Source organism: Falco rusticolus, chromosome 3, assembly GCF_015220075.1.
Source record: "Falco rusticolus isolate bFalRus1 chromosome 3, bFalRus1.pri, whole genome shotgun sequence".
In the NCBI taxonomy this organism is placed as follows: Eukaryota; Metazoa; Chordata; class Aves; order Falconiformes; family Falconidae; genus Falco; species Falco rusticolus.
Window position 1 is genome coordinate 34,339,695 of NC_051189.1, and position 15,870 is coordinate 34,355,564.

The following is a 15,870-nucleotide window of genomic DNA, read 5'->3' on the forward strand; positions in this document are numbered from 1 at the left end:
GGATAAATGGAATTTCACTTGCTAAGGGAGTACATGAGCTTTTCTCTCCCTGCATAAACTACCACAGCAAGAGATGGAGTCTGCTTCTCCCTACAGTTGTCTGCTTTCTGACAGGGGGGAAATGTAGAGAGCTTTATGGCAAGTGCTAGAGGCCATGATGCCTGTGAAGGACCTTGAAGGCTAAAGAAGAAAGAAAGTAAGATAAGGTTGGCTGAACGCTGGAAGAAAAACGGGATATGAAGTGAGGCCAGAGCGGTTGCACCATGCCACATCTCGGCATCTGGCTGAGAACATAAAACTCAGAGAGATAAGAAAGAAGAGAGGAAAAAAAATACAAGAAGTTCAGTGCATTTGTAGCTTAGTAATTAACCGATTATATGTAGCCAAGAAGTGTGTGAACAGTATTGATTAACCAATGATATATTAGTATGTTGCGCGTGAACAGTGAACGAGGATATATAAGCGTGGGTTTTGGACTAATAAAAGGTCTTCTGGTTGGATTCAGAAGTCCATGTCTTCATCTCCTCAGGGAAACTGCAACGTTTTAAAAACCACTTTTCCTTTGTGGGATCTCTCATGGGAAGGCTGCAGCCCTGCACATACATGCAGAGTTCAAACTGTGACAGTCTTGAGCTCTTAGGTTGCCACACTTCGTATTCCCTTCCCCCACCAAAATAATTATCAGTGGAAAAGCACCAAGAAGTCGTTAGATTAGGCACAACAAAATGAAAAAGCATAATTAGCCCCTACAGGCAGTACAATGAAAACATGGAAACAACTCTGTTGCAGAAGGTAGATGAATGAAATGCTGGTGTGCAGGACCAAGTAATATGTAGGCAACCTAAAGTAATTTAGATTGATGTTTTGAGCAACTCTGGCTGCAAGAGGCATTAAGGGCACCCATGTGTTAGTCTAATTGAGGCTATGTCAGCATTTCTTCTGCAAACATTTACCGTATTTTAAAAGCCTGGTAGTTGCAGCTGCCAGTCTGGGCTAAAACCTTAGATACAGATCTTGGTACAGGAGCTCATCCTCTGAATAAAATGAAACTCCCATTTATTGTGAGACTAGGAGGAGCACCTCTTTGACTTGGTAGCAAAGAGGTGGATGTTGGCTTGAGCTCGTCCTGAGAGCACAATGCTCTAAACTCTGTCTGAAGCCCTCCTTTGGGGTGGAAGAAATACAGCCGTAAAAGGCAAAAGTAGCACAGAGGCAGGGACTAATTTTTCTATCCTTATCATTAAGACTTGCAAAAAATAATTCAAGCACATTACAGGCAAACTTCTGGGAAGATCTGGGAAGAGGCTAAGCCTATTTGCTCAAATTAGACTTCCCAGAAAGAATCCAGTTTAATGACAAAGTCATATACAATGGCTGTGTGGAGGCAATGCGGATTTACAATGGCCACCAATCAGCTGAAACCCAGACCCAAAACATAAACATAACACTTCCTCCTAGGTAGACATATCCAAATTTCCTAAAATTGCCAGCACAGTTCTTAAGATCATGACAAGAACCACAATAGTAGCATTTATTATTTTTCATCCATTGGTATTAATATAATTGCTACTGTGTCTTTATTTGCTTCCTGGATTTTTACACTTTCACATTTGCTCCTCAGCCACAATGGCATGCAACTTTTTTAATCTTAAAGCTGAAATTTTCATATAATCACATCGTTTAAAAAAACAACAATAGAACAGCTTATAAAGAGGGGCAATGAAAGGTAATAACATAAGTGACTGAATTTAATAATGTATTTGCACTTTTCAGAGCATACAAACCAAAAGTGCACCAACACACACAATCTGACCAGCATTTAACTTATTGTTCAATAATTTTGGGGTGGTAGAAAGCAGCAGTGACAAGCAACTAATTCAAAATATACTCAAACAAACCAAAGTTACTTTACGCTATAGAAATCGAAATATATCTCAATCCTGCTTCTGCTGATGTGTTGAGTTTCTCTGTTTATAACTGTCACACTTCCTTTGTTTGCTAACTTGGATTTGCATTTCAGAACTTGAAGTAGTTTTTTTATCTGCAGTTAATACAACAATTTGGAAGCTACTAATTACAGGGTATAATTAATCCTTAAATAACTATTTTACACGGGATCTTTTGTCTGCAGTTTATGATTTTGGTAGCATGAAGCATGCACAGTGTTGTGAAAAAAGAAAAATGTGGATGAAAAGACATAAAGAATATGCAGTTCTGAAAGGAAACAAGGAGTGAGAAAGGAAACTTAGGAAAGTTTTAAAGAAAGAAGCTGAAAGAAAAACTGCATGAAAAGTGAACTTCAGACTTAGAAGTAAAATACAGATACTTACCTTTAATAAATATAATGGTGTACATTATATAAGAGAATGGTACTTTTATTTTAGAATATGTCACATTTAAAAATAAGTTTTTAGAAAGATGAGTGAATAATTTTAATATCTAGACCATATAATTGTTTAAGTGGCTATGAGGCTATGAAGACAACAGCTGTAATATGCAAATCAGTGTAGTGATCTATAATTAAGGTAAAAATGTGGTATTTTTTTATTCTACGAGTTTGATTTTATTTCTGTTATTGAAGTATCACAAAAGTGTTTTTTTAAAAAAGAAACTATCAATTATTTGTTTGGGGGCTTAGGCAAGTGATATAGCCAATATTTGAAATGCTTTCTGACTGAAAGATCAGTGAAAACAAAATAATAAACCTTTCAACACAACGTTTAACTCCTACATGTCTTTTAGTATAAATTTTGGTCAGTCAATAGAGGCAAAACTTAGTATTTTTTAAGAAGGGAAATATCTACAGCTGCTGAGTTTATTGACTTATAACTACTTTTTCTAAGCTCAGGTATAGTACACAACCATAATGTTGAAACATGATGTTTATGCTCAACATAGGCTCATAAATTATATTGTCTGGTCATTGAATATATAAATATTCATTGAAATATACATATTCCTACTTACCCAACAGAGAGGAAAGGCTCCTTTGATTCAAGTCTGTCAAGTAAATAAGAGAAATTTTAAATATTTATTTATTTATTTATTGTATTTCAGAACATTTATATGATGAATCTAAACCAGCCACACTCAGTATCAAATTTACTTAGTAACCAATACACAATTTAGCAACAATAGAAGGGCATGATGCACGATGCTAGGACCTTAACAAAAAAAAATTATAAAATAATCCCATTTACCTAACTGAGCTTTGGTTTAGATATCAAATATTTACAAAGCAGCACACCTAAGCCCTTTAAATTTCACAGATTCAGATGACTTGTGTAGGTGTTTACACTGGGAGGCTAGAACGAACAAGTAATACTTTGTCTTTTTTTTTTTTTTTTTCATTTGTCATGTACGATGCTTTTTTCTTGATGGTTATGATTTAGGGAAGATATCAAATGTTTTTTTTTAAACTGTAAAGATAAAACTTAGTATGGGTGTAAGAAATTTGCTTATTTGATAGCTTCCACACCCATTTGTTTGCTTTCCAGCATCCTCTATTCATATGACATGGTCACTTCATCATGAGAATTTCTGGCACATTTGCCAAAATCAGCCTTGTCTAGAGCTGGATGTCATTGGTTTCGTAGACCAGAATCATGACCACTTCTAAACCCAGTTCAAAGTGTTGCTCTCCACCTCTCTGCTGTTGCTGCTGCATCTGTGAGAGCTGCACCACTGGCACACTGGTAGAAGCTTCTAGTAGTAGTTTCCACCCATCCAGCATAGATTTAAAATTCCTCATCTAGGATATTGTACTGTATTTCTGTTACAGTACCTGCAACTAGCTGTCCTTAATTATGTTGTGTGTCCCAGCTGCAATGAGTTTACTACTATCAGCTGCTTCTTAGGACTATTAGCACATGACTTTAGGGTCCTTTATAAACACATTCAAAACAAATTTGCCACTCAAATATTTGAAGAGGTTATATGACAAGCAAATGATGCAAAAGTTCTTTTTTGTGTTAATTTTCACTGAGAGGAAGCCAGACAGAACAGCAAATAAAGCACACCACCCCCACCACCCCCCTGTGTACTTAATGTCTTTTTGTAGCCTTTAATAAAAGTGTTTCTAACAAAGCAAAGTATGTCATAACTGGAACTGAACGTTTCATTTGTGATGACCCCTCCCATCAGAAAACAATTGAGTTCCACAACAAAATATCTGAACTAGAACTGTAAACAGGACTAATTGTAAACAAAAGTACTGTAAATAATTTGTCAATGTTTTAAGAATGAACCTTTACTGCATGTCTTCTTTGTAGAAAAAAAAAAGTACTTTGGCAGTTATTATTCATTTAGCAAAGGTTATGTCCAGAAAACTCACAAACTGGTAGTGCCGTCTGTCCAGAAGGGTATTTACAAAAGGTGCACTTGTCACTGTTCTTTTGAAAGGATTATGTGATTTTGTCTTTAATTGAAAATACTGCATATTACCTTTTCACAAAGCATTTACTTTTTTCCCAGAATCACCAGTGGAAATAACTTAGGAGCCTGTCTTCATTTACAATGTCATCTTCCAATGTGGTTTAAACCTAATTCTCTGGGGTTGGATTTCCAGCAGTGGTAATGACAACTTGAATAAGGCTTGAGGAAAAGCCAAAATGTACCCAAAATACAGTAACTTTTCTTGTGTCCTCATGGCTTTACCTTACCTTTCCATTTCTTTTTGGGGTTGTGATCCACATTAAAGTAAAATAATATGAGGCGATCACTGGTGGCCTTGTGTATACTTGGAAGCACAATGGAAGCCCAAAGGTGGGTATTCCTGTGTCCAGGGGAATGCTTCTCCAGGGCAGTGCCAGTGCTGTCATGAGTGCTTTCCTTCCCAGCCTGCAATGCCGCACACCCAAACCCTCATAGCACCTCGAAAATGCTTAGCTTGGCATCCTCTGTGCCTAGGCAGAGAGCCATAATGTGACAGGGTCCTTCATGTGCGTGGTTGCATATTTATCCTGCAGGCTCTGTGCATCCACTATGCCAGCTTCAAAGACCAGCCTTTTCTGCTGTGGATTACAGTAAAACATCTGCACCATCTTTGCAGCTTCTCTCTGGTGTATGAGGAAAAGCCCAGCTAGTGTAATGGTTTTGTTTCCTGATTTTCTGCTTAATGAAATGAACCAGACCTGGGAAGTACTCAGTGTTTGGCTCTAGGGATTAACTATACGCAAAAGATGCAAAGAATGAAGGTCTCAGAACATATTTACATACTTCATAATACAGAAATTTTTGTAATAAAGAGAGACCTGGCACTATCCTGATGGAGGACATTCTGGTGGCTTTTACTTGCAAATGAAAAGTGTGACATAGAATACCCTGTGGACAAAATACTGCAATTAAAAATCTATTTGAAATCCATTCTTAAGATGGAATTCAATTTGATTTAAATAGTACTGCCCTAAGTTTGACCCCTCTTTAGTATATTTGACTAAATGGTTTTAGATAATTTGCTGCATTACTTTAAATTAGCTCAAGTGTTCCTCATAATAAAGGAATACAATTATCTCTTGGCCTTTTATTTAAATTGGTAATTCAGTATATGGCAAATTAATATAAAGGTTTTAAAACTGCAACACCACATAAAATAACATCCTGTGTCATCTTTATTGGTGACATTTATCAATAGACATTATAGATCTATTACCTTTCTTTTCTAGCCTGCAGTACACCAAATTCTCTAGAGTTTCGAGGAAGTCTGCATAATTAAATATAATATCTCAAAGAGAGTAATCCTGATAAGCTGTGAGAAGGGCTTCAGGAAAAATGCTAAACCAGAAATTTTATTTCTTGCAGAAAACTATTAACTGCAAGAAATTGGACAGTAAACAAAGGTAATAATGTTTTAATGATGTAGGAATGGTAATGAAGCTGGAGTGATCAGGATTTTTCTTTCTTTCCTGAAATGTTTTTCCCATCAGAAAATTTCAATTTGTCAAAATGTCAAGTCAATATATCAGTTGTAATAGGAGAGAGGCAGGCTAATCAGTGGCATGACTGGGACATGGCAGACTGAGGTTGTGTTTGCTTTTGATTCTGAGCTAAGGTTTTCTGAAAGGTCTGAATTTCTCATCTACATATAACCGGTAAGTTTTTTGCAGGAGGAAAAAGGATTTTTACACCATGTAAACTGCTCAATTAAAAACAGTCCCTATAAAACCAATCAATTTCTACCCATTGATATGCTATAGTACTGTCACATTATGTGTTTAAAATAAGGACCCAGAAATTTCCCATTTAGTATTTTACCCCTTAAAACCTGTCTTGGAGAGACATCATACAAGATCTGATTAACGTAATTGTGTATTTCACGATTGTTTGCTTATATTAATGCAAATTATCTAAATCCTGTCTTTGACATGGTCTGAACATGTAGATGGACACATTTTTCAGGGTTTGCAGACAAACTAGAAGGTAACATGACTAAACTAAGGGCATTTGAATTCCTCTTTGACTTGTAAACAATTTAATGTAAACAAAATAATTTAAGGACAGGAAGATCCCAAAGTAAATGACTTTCCTTGCATGTTTGCTCTATTAAGATTACAGGCAAGATGGCTTTTTATATTGGAGGCCTGACACAAGATATAAGTATATGTAATTTCTTGTTAAAGAATCTTTGCCTCTGTTTCCCTAGTTACAGAACAAAGTGGGTAACATTTCTAACAATATCAACACTGTATACAAGCAAATGGATTTTAGCTATGCATTCTTCAAGGTAACACATTATGAATCAATATATTCTTCCTCGTGGTGTTCACATAATTTAATCTCTAAGGAGTCGGTAAGGAAAACGTGGAGTCTAAGGCATTTGTTAGGGTTCTTATTCTGACTTTTTAATATAATAAAACTGTCCTCCCTGAATCAGGGAAAAGTGATGGTCAGGGACCAAAATTGTTTTAGACATGCCACCGTTTTGAGCTACAATATTGAAATCAGAATTCCTAAGGAAGATAACCTGAGTGTGTTGCTGACATCACATTTTTTCTGTTTGATTGTAAAATGCATGAATAATGACTGAAGTTTTCAGGGGGACTGGAAGAGTTAATACCTCTAACAGGAATCTAGAGGATCCAAGTTTTTCATTCAAGCCATGTAGGAAAGTCAGGCCAACTAAAAAGCATTTTGGACTTCAGTTGTTTGATGAATTGCCTATATAATATTAATGTATATTTTGTATGATTGATGTGGCTGACTGACTTACTTGTCAAGCATGTCTATCTCTCTGCGCTGTACAGATTTAGGAACAAAACATTTAGTAAAAATATGTGAAGTCAAAGAATATTCAGATTTATGGCTTACCCTATTTGCCAAAGAATTTAATTTTAAAATGAGAACAAAGGACAACTCAAGGGACCATTCAAAAGAAACTGAGCTATTTTCCATTCACAGTAATCAACCAAAGCTGCATTTTTCTTTGCATGTTGACTTCATGGTTTGAAGTCAACAGTCACTAGTGATAAGAAAACATCCTTCAGAAATTTTTAAGCGGTATCACCCACATTTTGTCCTCTAATTCCTTTCCTTTTTAAAGCATATGCATTATAACTTTTGGTGACTCCCAATATTTGTATATAATGCAAGCAGGCCAAATAAAAGCATGTCTTAATTTACAGAAGAAATATTATTTCATGTAACTTCCACTATCTACTGGGACTGAAACAGCCATTGCTGGTGTATACTAAGTAATCCTCCCTCCCTCCCTCCCTCCCTCCCTTCCTCCCTTGCCATTTATAATAGTTTCTGTGACTTAAAGTAATTTCAATCCAAGATAATTTTTATGGACATCAGTAACCATTCTCAGATAGAATTAGGGAAGAAGTACATTCTGTCTTCTGAAACTTCTATAAATATCATTATAAACAAGTTTTATCAAGAAGCACTGAGTATTCTTGAATGAATAAATGTTAGACCAACTGTATAGAAGATCTAATCTGTCAGAAGTGTTTCAGAAGCAGAGAATATGGTGGAATAATTTACAGCTTTATGCCAAATTTTACAATTGTTCTTAATTAATTTAATAAGTTCCACTTCCAACTGGTGGCTGACATTGTAGTTAATGACTCTGGTCAGGAAAACAACACAAACTGTATTGTGTAATATTAAATACTGTATTAATATGAAAATATAACAGTGCCCAGGGATGTTCTGTTCCATAAAGTAAATGCTTCTGTTATTTATTGAAACATAAAAAAAGGAGTAAAAAATAAAATACATTCCTCAAACCACAGATGGAAACTAAAGCACTGCAAGCTCAACATGTCATTCTCAAAGAATTGTGCAAATGGGAAGGAGGGGCACATTACATACAACATACATGTAGTGCTATGTTCTGCTCTGTTATGATTTGCATAAATTATTTGAATAACAAAAGAGATTACAAAACCCTGTTTTTTAATCACTCCAGTGAACAGAGTTAAAATTGGAAATTTGTTTGATAAATTGGAGAAATAATCTGAAATCAGTGTAATTAATTTTTTTTTAAAAAAGAGATGCCCAGTGAAAATTTGAGAACAAGAACTACTTAATATGTATATGGAATGGAGGACAACTGGCTAGGTGTTGCAAAAATACCAAGTTTCAAGAGAGCGAGAATTGAGTAACAGGATACTGTTTAGTGTGGGGACACAATAAAACATCTTTCCTCAGAGCTGATGAATCCCTCAGCTGCTGTACTGTGCCAGCTTTGGGCACATCATTTTGTAACAGGGTGGGGGTAGATGAAGAGAACAGAAAGGAGAGCAATTAAGAGTTTAAAAAATGAGAAGGAGCTTTAAAAAGATGGAAGTGCTACATCAAGTAAAGATTATCATCAAGTCCTCCTTGTATCCTCTGTAAAATAGGATCTACTACCTTGGAAATATCAGCTGGAGTTGATGCTTCCAACTCTGGGGGTTCCTGATACTAATCCAGGAGCTAGAGTTTCTATCATTTAGATCCTTTCTGCTTCATGAGAAGAAGCCTAAAATTTCTGCTCCTAAAACCCCTTAAGGGCTATTTGTCTGGAACAGCTCACTGAAGTCACAGAATATGAAAGTCTGGGATGAACACCAGATGACACAGGAGAAACCAAGTGCAAAGGGTACCAGTCTAAATAAGCATGCCTGTAAGCTATTGATGCTTCACTCCTGATAGATAATTTTTGCCATGTAATCCCTTGCTGGTTACATCTAATTCCCATTTTGAAAGAAGTCTTTAGTGTTCAGGAGTTAATCCCTGCCTGCCAAGCTGGTCCTAAATCACAGAAGTGTTTTCCAATATCTTTTCCAGGGATGTTTCAGGTTAACTTCCATTTCAGCCTATTTTAACTACTGACATGTCCCAGCATTTCACTTGAGGCACAGCTATTAAGTGAGGAACACAAGTAGATGCTGTAACACAAGTTGTACGTTATGGCAAAAATGATGTTGCAACTCACACAGAAACACTTAGATTCTTCTTCGTTCTACATTTTTGGGTTTTAGCTCCTCTGAATCATTGCAATGTCAATAAGTAATATCGTTCAATCAGCACATGCTTCATCTTTTCTGCTTTCAGATCACAGTTAGTCCAAATTTGATTGAAGTTCCCTAAAACTAAATTTTATTAATTACTGAAGATTTTATTCAATAAGTAAGTTACTACACTAGTAAGCACTCTAGGGGTAAACAGGTTTACTGAAGGTTATTCCTTTGGCTACCAGAGTGTCTATATGCAGATGTAGATATAATCCATACTTAGTCCCTTATGAAAATATTGCAACACATTACGCATTCTGACTTGCAAAAAAAGACATATTTTTTCTAATATCTTATGATTTCTGATAAGGTTAATTAAACATTCAGAATAACTTCAAGATCACTTCCTGAAGAATCAGGTTTTCCCCAGCTCCATAATGAAAAAATTGCACCCCAAAGAAGTTAACTTTCCAATATATCTGTAGGCAGTGCACATCTTACACAACCTAATTTCTGGTGATACAGAAAACTGAAGTTATGGTTGGTCCCCATGGGACGGCATGGTTGGAGTATTTCTGTCTTTGAGTGCTAGGCTTTGGTTTACATTAATGCAGTTACTCTGCATTTAATATGCTGCAAGGTGGAGTTGTCTTTACACTTTTCAGAGGTTTGAAGTAAAAGCAATGGAGTATCTGGCTTAGCATATATATCATATGATTTTTAAGCATTTTATATGTCTGGACAACAAAAAGGTATGTACAAAAATATATTTTATTTTATTTTATTATTTAAAGAAACCCTGCAAAAATTACTGAATGCAGCACATTTTATTTAGCCCATTCTACTTAGCACCTAAGTCCATGATAGGGTAGTGTCAGAGCACTCTGGGCAGGAAAAAGCTTTTAAGGGAACACTTAGCATTGGATACTGTCTGCATGACCTGATGTCAAGCTGTCTAACAAAGCACGCTGGCACTGTGCACTGAAAACCAGATGCAATATTATGGGGGTTTTCAAAATTAGCCCAAGATAAAGCAAGGTTTTTCCCTTTTAATTTCTTCTGCTTTACTATATAATGTAGTTTTGCTAGATGTATATAGCATATGACCAAATTTAGCTTGTTTCCTAGCAAAATCTGAATATTTTTACATAATTTGTAAACACCAAATTCTTGACGTAAGTACTAGTTTCAGGGGGCCCTAGGATTTATTTCTGCATGAGTTAATAGGACAGATCATCTTTAGCCATCAGTTAGTAGAGTGTGACTGAATAATATGTGCAGAATTATGTCTAAAATTTGACAGTTGAAAAACTGAATAAAACATAGCTTTCAATACAGGGAGGAAGTGCTTTAAAGAGACAATGGCAAGGGGCTAGTGTGAAACATAAATCAGCCTATGCAAAAGTTGGTTTTGATATTCTAGTAAAAAGGTACTTTGTCATGTTGAATACTGAATGCACTAGTGTTGTAACCCATGTTTTGGGGTTGTGACAGGGAAGGGAGTCATGGGGAACAGCAGTAAAGAAAGTAGTTTCAGTTAATGGGTAGCCTAAATTTTAAGCAGCAAAAAGAGAGGAAAACACAAAATCTCTAGGTCATTTGAAGGTTGTATAATAATATATTTTCAGAGAGCTAGAACTAAAAAATAGCAGCATATCCATCTAATATTCAGTAGCTGATTATAGTTTGTACCTGACTGTACTGTGTTTTCCTCTGTGAATCCATGAATTGCAAAGACAAAATGAATAGTGGCATGGATTCTCATAGCTGAGATAAATATTGCTAAATGTGTCTGAGAAAAACTAAGTTGTGACTTGGAGGGAAATTAATTCAGATTCTGCGTATGAACACCTTCTTACATTGTTATAGACTACAGTTTTTTCCCACATAACCCAAGAGAAATCTGAAGCCAAATGGAGTGATAAGGGAGCTAAATAGAATTTAATCTGTACACCACATCTGTATGATGTTTCCAGTCATGAAGAAATAAATGCTCAGATTCAAAGTGAGATTCTTGCAGGAATAAGGACTCATTTTCCTTCCTTCCTAACTCTGATCCTCTTCCTAAACTGAAAACATGTTCAATTTGGTACCATTATTCAAGTAAGCAAAGGAAACAAACTCTAGAGAAGGAAAGTAACTCCATGCCACTGCTGTCAATTTTAATTTTTTTTTCCTGTGATATGCTAATAGTTGCTAAATATTGCAAAAAAATATGCTCCCGACAAAAGAAAGATTTTTGAAAAAAATATAGTGGTATACTTAGCTTAAAGTCCTCTTTCTGACAGCTTTAATCATTCTTAGCATGAAGCTGATGTCACCTGACCCTCTTCTACTCTAAATCAGAGTAAGAACATTCAAGTCAATATGCACTGGTCTGAAAATGTCTAGAATGAGTTCATCAGGGCGGGCTGAACAAAACAGTGTTGGCTGATCTAATGCACACAATCAATACTACTTTACTGCATGGCTATTTGTAGTCACAAATAGATGAAGGTTAATGCAGGCATTGCCTTTGAGGGTCCCAAGGGCAGAAGCTTAATCTCCTTTTCCCTCAATGACACTACTAACACTTAAAAGTATTTACAGGGGGAGCACTGCTCTGACAATGTATGATTCATGTTTGCCATGCTGTTTCCTAGAATAATCTTACTCTTGTAAGACTGAAAAATACAACACACATTTTTATGCCAATAGGTACTAGAAATTTCTCATTTCTTAGGATTCATAATAAATTCACACATGTTTACGTATACAATTTTTACTTTTCAGTAAAATAGTCAATGCTTTTGCCAGAAGTTCTGGGAACACCAGCAACATAATCTACCAAAAAGGCATGCGGTTTGTAACCTAGTCTTTAAAAAATAAAACTACACTTGACACTGTGCACCAACAAGGCTATCTAAGTATCGGTCTTCGCAGGCTGGATAATACATTTTCAGACAGTATACTCCAAGGCTTGCAGAATTCACCAAGAAATAAACACGTAGTCTAACTTAATTGTTAATAATTCACTGCAGATTAATATGTTACTATTCTCCCTCTGTGTTGCACACAGCATAACCTTCCATGCTGTAATCTTACTTAACAATCCATTTTCTCTTAAACTAAATATACTCTAAATCTCTTCTGATATTATTCATAAGACTTTAAAATATGTAACAAGTTACAGCATCTCATTTATCCAGCCTTCCTTATTTAGTCACAGAATACTACATTTATAATCCAGTGTCATATTTCTGTTGCTGTTTGTAGGCCACCTAAACTGTGCCCTTGCAGCACATCAGCAGCTCCCAGACTGAATTACAGTCTTCTGTACTATTAGAGGTATTACATGCCTAATTATGAGCTCACTTCAGAGTGGCACTCTGAAGCACAGCCTTCCCCTGCATCTCTGATTACTGCTGCAATTAAGGCTTAACTAAATTCCTGAAAATTAAGAATCCCACTGTTCATTTGAGATGTTAGGGCAGACCCTTCTCTATTGCGTTTCACAAACCCTATGTCCTTACTTTTAAGGCCTCTATAAAATAGTTAATAAGACAGTTACCAAACAGCAATAGTTACAAAACTGGATACTGTTTCTATGATGTCTGCTTCACTAAAACTCAAATGTGGAAAAATGGCCATGGTATCTGTTTCCGATTATTTTTTTTAATATGTTGTAGGTATTGTCCTTTTTCTTTTTAAGCTAACTGAAACACAGCTGAGTATCCACAGAAGACATTGTCTTTCTGCTAGAACACACAGAATCCAAATTCTGATTTTTACTTAAATCAAATGCAAGAAGCCATGAAGTAATAAAGGGTACAAATCTCACATGTAATAAGTGATAGGAACAAGGCTCAGACTGTCAAGATTTAAACTGAATGAATAACTAAAAGTACTATTCTTGTTTTCCTGCAGACAAAACCATCAATGCTCTGGATCTTTTAGGAATTTACTTTATTAATTATAAGCCAGAGGTTTTTCATTCATGTTAGCCACACAAATTCTTGTATAAGAAAAGAGTCGTAATAATTTCAATGCTATTGGAAGGTTACTATGTTTTCTATCCCACTGTGATATAAACAGTGATTAAAAACTGTGACAAAAATAAGATGATTTTACAGTTAAGTTAGTTTAGCTATAGTATATTGCTTCAGTTTTCATAGGGAGTGAAAAGGTAAGAAAGAAGAATAAACACCAGGAAAAAAACCCACAACAATAAGAGAACAGGGTATTCTTCTCAAAATTTGCCAGTCTCTGAGGATGAGTGTGATTATGGTGTCTGGGCTTTTGTGGAGGAAAACAACAGTAGTCACATGATACCATATATCAATTTCTGCAAGAGGAAAAGTACTGAGCTAAGAAAAGGGATGCAGCTCCTCTTCAGTTGTATTTAAGTTGGTTTCACTGGCTTTCTTGTAACAATGGAAAAAAATAAACTGAGAAAAGACTGTGTAAGTCTGAAGAATAACTTGAGGGCATATGGGAACAAAGGCAAGTGCAAGTCTTTAAGTCTGTGTAGGACATACTTCAAAACGCATCTAAGTCAAAAGCATAACTGGAAAACTGTGGTAAAGGTGAATACAAATAAACATGTGAAAAATGTAAGATTTAGGATATACTTATAATCTGAGAAGGAATATGAGCCCTGGTCACTAGAGAAAGATTCTAAAAGGGAGTTAGTCTTTTTAAAATAGCAAAAGGGAAGACTTTAAAAAAAATAAAAATCTACCCCCCTCCCAGTTTTGTTGTCCTAGTACCTTTGGAGTTACCACACTGATTAGGAATAATATGACTGAATGAACAAATCAAGTTGACAAGTCTATTCGAAATATTTTTGACTTTTAAACTTTATCTGTGATTTGTCTCCAGAAGCAAAGGTTTTCCCGAGTGTTACTAAAGACCTGAGACCTTACTGCATTTTTCCCTCTCTAAACTTATCAGGTGCTGCATGTTTGTCCTCTGGATCATAGGAAAGGGCAAACTTATGTCCTTGGCTGGCTCTCCCAAACCCTCCGAGCACACAGATTTGTTCTTTAAACATCTCTGGGACCAAACTGATTGCAGTTACACTGACATAATGTGGAAATGCAGAGCTGCATGTGTTGCCTTCCACCAGCAGATTTTTTTCTTATTCTTATACTAGTTATTTGATACAGGGCTTTTTCCTTGAAAGAAAATAAAAATTCAGACCAAATTGAATCACTGGATCTGTGTAGCTTTGTATTTGTGCCTTTTAACATTTTTAATGTAATTGTGGATGGAACTTAAGTTCTTGATAGAAGCAAAATTTACACTGTTGTGGATTTTCAGTGAGAATTTCAGACAAAATAATCATTTTTTCTGTACAGTAATGACTGCTTCAAATGTGATCAATAAGAATATTATTTGATGAAATTAATTTAAATAATATTTTACTGGACTTAAAATTATCTCCATTTAAATACGCTTAGAAATGTTGCTTTATGAAAGCTAGATCTTTTGACAAAAGAAGAACTGTAGAACAACACTCATTTTAGATTCATTCCATTAAACTGAAATAAAATGGCTTATATCATGAAGGAAGGTAATCAAAGGCATCAAGAAGATGCATTTCTGTAAAAAATGAAGTACTTTGATTCAAAAGAAATATCACACTATGTAATCTTAATATGATGAATTCACCAAAGTTTAAGTTCTATAAGCATTTTTTTTTTTCATTCAGTATGTAGAATAAAGTATCAGAGGCATAATCACAATTTAATGCAAAATAATCAATCAGGTTTATTTTCTGTTGTCTGGACTGTGTCTTCAGGTTCTTGTAGACCACTGATAAAAATGCACACTCAAATGCGTTAAGAAAAAGAAGGAATAAAAAAGAAAGTTATTGGAAATCTAGGACAATATTCAATCAAGGAAGATCCTTACACCTGCAGTTATTTTTGTTATATGCCAGTAGGTTAAAGCACATTGCTAATACACTGCCAACGGCACACTACAGCAGCGATCATGCAAAATACTGCAGTATTCAAATAGAATAGTAAAGCTTGTTTGGCACGGAATTTGTTGAGTTTATGTTACACTTTCAAAAGGGAAGAATGATCTCAAGAAGCCTCCTACCCTGGAAGAAGCGATCACGTTGCCCATTACTGTGCCTTTCACACTTTGTCCTGAAAAGAAGGGCACCCAGGAGTGCTCAGTAAAACAACTCAAAATAATGGATGGCTCTCTGGACTGACAGGCAAACCAAACCACACCAAACTCTACAAACGATATCTTAAAATAATTCTGAGAAGCAGAGAGCAAGCAGAGAAAGACTAAGCAATTCTTTAAGCCTCTGCTGTAAAATAAAACTGCAAAACCAAAGGAAATGCAAGATGTGTAACATAATCCAATCAGTTTTGTGATGGAGATTATAAAAGTAAAATGTACTGAGGAAACCGATAAAGTATTTTTGTCAAAG

The 15,870-nt window shown here is 35.5% G+C and overlaps 1 protein-coding gene across 5 annotated transcripts in view; it reads right to left on the reverse strand.

Moving 5' to 3' along the window:
- Positions 1–15,870, reverse strand: part of RALYL (RALY RNA binding protein like) — a 400,885-nt gene that overhangs the window by 55,987 nt on the left and 329,028 nt on the right. For all 5 annotated transcript variants that reach the window (XM_037381575.1, XM_037381576.1, XM_037381573.1 and 2 more), the window contains one exon: positions 2,968–3,000. In XM_037381575.1, coding sequence (XP_037237472.1) covers positions 2,968–3,000 — 33 coding nt within the window. The remainder of the gene's footprint in view (positions 1–2,967; positions 3,001–15,870) is intronic.